The sequence below is a fragment of the Bison bison genome, unplaced genomic scaffold (genome assembly GCF_000754665.1).
Source record: "Bison bison bison isolate TAMUID 2011002044 unplaced genomic scaffold, Bison_UMD1.0 scf7180017864032, whole genome shotgun sequence".
Taxonomy (NCBI): domain Eukaryota; kingdom Metazoa; phylum Chordata; class Mammalia; order Artiodactyla; family Bovidae; genus Bison; species Bison bison.
The window spans coordinates 1,476,794-1,477,256 of NW_011494604.1; the positions used below are offsets into that span (position 1 = coordinate 1,476,794).

Consider the following 463-nt stretch of genomic DNA (forward strand, 5'->3'; position numbering starts at 1 on the left):
GCATCTTGGCACCCCCGTCCTGAGCGGAGAAGGAGGGCAGCGGGAGAGCGAAAGGGAGGCAGGCACAGCCCCGAGGTGAGAAGTGGCTGAAAATCCGCGTCGGGAGCCCCAGGTCCGAGAGGGAGTTGGCTCCGAGCTGGGGCAGCGGGGACTGCTGGAGCTGCTGAGCCGCGCGCAGAGGGACGTCCGGACTCCTAGCTCGCGTCGAGCTCGACAAGGACCGGAGTTGCGGACGAGGCGGGACGGAGAGGTGTCCTTGCGGGCGGCACCTCCCCGGGGCTTGCAATGCCTGGGCGCGGCACTCGCAGACTCTGCCTAAGCGGAGACCAGCGGCACGCACGGCGAGAAGGCAGTTAGGACGGCTCGGCAGGGGTCCCGGCGTGGAGACGAAGTGGGCGCCCTTCCCTCGCGGCGGACTGGGAGCGACTGGGAGGTGCGGGCGCCAGCCAGCATTATTTTCTTA

The 463-nt window shown here is 68.9% G+C and overlaps 1 protein-coding gene across 1 annotated transcript in view; it reads right to left on the minus strand.

Moving 5' to 3' along the window:
- Positions 1–463, minus strand: part of ADCY5 (adenylate cyclase 5) — a 161,330-nt gene that overhangs the window by 159,161 nt on the left and 1,706 nt on the right. The window contains exon 3 of the mRNA XM_010834408.1: positions 65–426. Within this exon, the coding sequence (XP_010832710.1) occupies positions 65–426 (362 nt within the window). The remainder of the gene's footprint in view (positions 1–64; positions 427–463) is intronic.